This window comes from Brassica oleracea, chromosome C2 (assembly GCF_000695525.1).
Source record: "Brassica oleracea var. oleracea cultivar TO1000 chromosome C2, BOL, whole genome shotgun sequence".
NCBI lineage: Eukaryota > Viridiplantae > Streptophyta > Magnoliopsida > Brassicales > Brassicaceae > Brassica > Brassica oleracea.
In genome coordinates this window covers 21286729-21290622 of record NC_027749.1, presented here as the reverse complement: position 1 = coordinate 21290622, position 3894 = coordinate 21286729, and the positions used below count along the sequence as shown (strand labels likewise).

Sequence of the window (3894 nt, the reverse complement as noted above, 5' to 3'; positions counted from 1 at the left end):
AGGTTAGCTCCGCGGTGACTAGGACTTTCCTCACCAAATCTGGGTACAGCGGGTGAGTTCGGTGACAGAGATCAGCTATTCCCAGCACTTAGAGAACTGCATGCAAATACTCATGGAGGCCTAGGTCACTCAAAGCCCCGGCGTCGACGAATCGTGTTGGGAAGTTGTGGCTGATGATCCTCTTGTCATGATAGGCTTTAGTGCGCTCCTTGTAGATCTTAGAGCTTTCATAGGCAAGATGCCTAATTTCCTCCTCCTCGTGGATTTGCATGGATCGTCTTTCTGCTGCTGGTTTGATGTCGAAGTTGAGTAGCTTCACGGCTCATGCTGCCTTGTACTCCAACTCAACTGGTAGGTGACAAGCCTTACTGTACACCAGATTGTAGGGAGTGGTTCCGATTGGTGTTTTGTAGGCCGTTCTGTAAGCCCAGAGAGCGTTGTCTAGCTTGAGTGACCAATCCTTGCGACTTGTGTTAACTGTTTTCTGCAGGATGCTCTTGATCTCTCTGTTTGAAACTTACAGTTTTCCACTAGTTTGAGGGTGATATGGCATTGCTACCTTGTGTTGCACACCGTTCTTCTTCAATAGACCTGCAAAGATCTTGTTGATGAAGTGACTACCCCCATCACTGATGACTACTCGCGGCACCCCAAATCTTGGAAAGATTATGGTTTTGAACATCTTAGTCACCACCTTTGCATCATTTGTGGGGCTGGCTATTGGTTCCACCCAATTAGAAACGTAGTCAACTGCTACCAATATGTACTCGTTCTTGAAAGATGGTGGGAATGGTCCCATGAAATCAATTCCCCAATAATCGAATACTTCAACCTCAAAGATGAAGTTCTGAGGAATGTCATTCCGTTTACTGATATTCCCTTGGCGCTGGCATGAGTCGCATCTTGAGATGTAGGAATGGGCATCTTGGAACATTGTTGGCCACCACAAACCGGCTTGAAGGATCTTAGACACGGTTTTAAATGTCGCAAAGTGCCCTGCATAAGAGGAACCATGACAGTGATAGAGGATTCCTGGAATCTCGGACTCAGATGCAGAACGTCGGAATACTCAATCCTTGCAACTTCGGTACAGATATGGCTCATCCCAATAGTAGTGTCTTGCTCCTCTTAGAAATTTTCGTTTCTCATTGCCAGAGAATTTGACAGGTTCTTTCTCAGCAGCCAAATAGTTGGCGATCTCAGCAAACAATGGAAGATTGGGATATTTCTTTTTGATCGCATAGAAAAGGTGTCATCAAGTGCTGTGTTTTCATCTATCTTCATTCTGGAGAGGTGGTCTGCAACGCCATTCTCAATGCCCTTTTTGTCTTTGATTTCTAGGTCAAATTACTGGAGCAATAAGATCCATCGGAGTAGCCTTAGTTTCGCATCCTTCTTCGTTAGTAAATACCTCAATGCTGCATAATCCGTGGGCACTATCACCTTGGAACCAACTAGGTAGGACCTGAACTTTTCAAAGGCGTAGATAATTGCTAGAAGTTCCTTTTCTGTAGTTGCATAGCGACATTGAGCTTCGTCTAGTGTTCTGCTCGCGTAATAGATCACGTGAAGTTTCTTATCTTTTCATTGGCCGAGCACAGCTCCAATGTCAAAATCGCTTGCGTCCGTCTTGATCTCGAAAGGGAGCTCCCAGTCTGGTGGTTGCACGATGGGTGCCCTGACTAGAGATCCTTTGATCGTGTGGAAAGCTGCCAAGCAATCGCTATCAAACTTGAATTTTGTCTCCTTGCAGAGCAGTCGAGTGAGAGGTCTTGCGATTTTGGAGAAGTCCTTGATGAATCTTTTGTAAAAGCTAGCATGTCTGAGGAAACTCCTGATTCTTTTCATTAGCAACCACAGTGATCCCCCCTTTCTTAGGAACTACATGAACAGGACTAACCCACTTGCTATCAGAAATCGCATAGATTACACCAGCTTCTAGAAGTTTCATTATCTCTTTCTTAACAACATCTTTTAGATTTGGGTTTAACCGCCTATGATGTTCTACAGAAGTCATCGATTCATCTTCTAGGTGTATTCTATGCATGCATAAATCTGGTGAAATACCGGGAATGTCTTCTAATGAATATCCTATTGCCTTGCGGTATTTTCTCAATTCACACAATAGTTTAGCAGTTTCCACATTATTTAGCTCAGAGTTCACAATGACAGGATATGTGGAATTAGGTCCAAGAAGCGCATACCTGAGTCCCGCTGGAAGGGACTTTAATTCGATCTTTGGAGCCTTGAGTTCGCTCCAGGATTCATCGAGTAGGCTGGTCAGTTTTTCCGGCCTTTTGGGAGCGGCTGCTCCTTCTGGTGGAGGCTGATTGCTTGTCTCCCCCAGACTTAGGAAAGCGACAGTCTATTCAATGCTTCCACTCGAGTCTAGCATCTTTTCGTACCCGTTAGCATCAACGTTGCATGTGTTCTGCTCAGACTCTACTCGTATCAGGGCTACTTCCAAAGGATCATCTGCGAGGATTTCTTCGATCATCCCTTGTTGAGGGGTCAAGGCGGCGTTCTCTTCGTCAATCATGAAGTTCTGACCATCTAGCATAGGTCGTTTGAGCAGCTCGTCCATCTCAAACTTCATCACAATATCTCCCAGTTGGAGATCGATCCTCCCATTGCGGACATCAATGATTGCACCAGCTATGCATAGGAAAGTTTGGCCTAGAATGAGAGGGTCTTTCGGTTCATCTTCGAGCTCCAGAACCATGAAATCTGCCGGAATTGTGGTGTCACCAATTTGAACTTGCAAGTCTTCGAGAACACCTACTGGCAACTTTACTGATCTGTCTGCGAACACCAATGAAATCCTGGTTGGCTTGAAATTGGTTAGTCCCATGTGTTTTGCAACTGAGTAGGGCATGAGATTCACACTGGAACCTAAATCACATAAAGAACAAGCGAAGACTGTTTTCCAATCTAAACCGAGAGAACAAAGTTTCCAGGATCTTCTAATTTCCTGACTATTTTATTTTGAAGGACTGCGCTGCATTCTTTCGAGACCATCATGATGTTGCTGTCTGCAGAGGTCTTCCTAGAGATCAGCCCTTTCACAAGACTGTGCATTGAAGGAATCATCTGAATAGCATCCATGAGAGATAACTTAACATTCAACTCATCTAGCATCTTCTTGCACTTCATCTCTTCACAATCTTTGCGTGATTTCTTAGCAGAGACTGGGTAGGGAACTTTTGGAGTGTAGACGCGAGTAGGAACAGGTAGATCTTGCGTCGTGAGAGCTACTGGTTTTACGACTGTTGGTTGTTCCAGTTCATGTTCATCGTCGTGGACATCCTCAAGTGGAGGTTGTTCTCCCTCTTTCTGTTTTCCCTTCTCTTGAGCAGTGAGCTTCTTGGGGACAGGATCTGATAGATGTCTTCCACTTCTCAGTTCGACTGCATTACAGTCCTTGGGATTCTTGTATGTTTTCCATGGGAGTGTTCCCTGTTGCCTTTTTATTGTTTCAGCAGTTTGAGCAATCTGAACATCCATCTACCTTATGTGGCTTGCTACAACATCATATTTGGAATTCAATTCCGTGAACATGTTGTCCATCCGAGTGTTTATCTCGGTTGTAACCTGGTTCAGTGCTTTTTCTTGAATCTGCTGGCCCTGCAGAAGTTGTTGCATCATTCCCTTTAGCTCATCTGGCGGACCGCTCGAGGTTGCAGGCGCAGCCTGCAGATTATTCTGCCGGCTCTGAAATTGATTCTGAGCTTGGCTGAGGATGAACATCTTCCCATTCTGATTATGAAGGTATGACTTCTGATATCCAGTGTTTTGGAACTGATTTCCCTGAGGTCTATCGTTGGGTTGTCTGGATTGGTCTTGTATGAGAACAGATGCGGGTTGTTTCTCACATTAGAATTTGTATGGTAGTTC

General features: G+C 44.8%; 2 protein-coding genes across 2 annotated transcripts; both read right to left on the bottom strand.

Annotated features, from left to right (window-relative positions):
- Positions 1-322: 322 nt before the first annotated feature.
- LOC106323677 lies at positions 323-1848 on the bottom strand. The gene is made up of 5 exons (XM_013761761.1): positions 1600-1848; positions 1352-1465; positions 1084-1228; positions 522-996; positions 323-419 (listed from the first exon to the last, which is right to left on the bottom strand). Exons 1-5 carry the CDS (start codon positions 1846-1848, stop codon positions 323-325), a joined length of 1080 nt encoding a protein of 359 aa, XP_013617215.1.
- Positions 1849-2365: 517 nt separating this feature from the next.
- Positions 2366-3504, bottom strand: LOC106323676. The gene is made up of 2 exons (XM_013761760.1): positions 3003-3504; positions 2366-2892 (listed from the first exon to the last, which is right to left on the bottom strand). The coding sequence occupies exons 1-2, from the start codon at positions 3502-3504 to the stop codon at positions 2366-2368; spliced, it is 1029 nt and encodes a 342-aa protein (XP_013617214.1).
- Between the last annotated feature and the right edge of the window lie 390 nt (positions 3505-3894).

What these genes read in the sequence shown, in the direction of transcription:
- LOC106323677 (XM_013761761.1), bottom strand. Translation starts at nt 1,848, where the DNA reads ATGAAAAGAATCAGGAGTTTCCTCAGACATGCTAGCTTTTACAAAAGA. An exon ending in CGATGGATCTTATTGCTCCA is followed by an intron (nt 1,229 to 1,351) that starts GTAATTTGACCT and finishes GCGATCAAAAAG; the next exon opens with AAATATCCCAATCTTCCATT. An exon ending in TGAGCCATATCTGTACCGAA is followed by an intron (nt 997 to 1,083) that starts GTTGCAAGGATT and finishes CCTCTTATGCAG; the next exon opens with GGCACTTTGCGACATTTAAA.
- LOC106323676 (XM_013761760.1), bottom strand. Translation starts at nt 3,504, where the DNA reads ATGGATGTTCAGATTGCTCAAACTGCTGAAACAATAAAAAGGCAACAG. An exon ending in CATGATGGTCTCGAAAGAAT is followed by an intron (nt 2,893 to 3,002) that starts GCAGCGCAGTCC and finishes TATGTGATTTAG; the next exon opens with GTTCCAGTGTGAATCTCATG.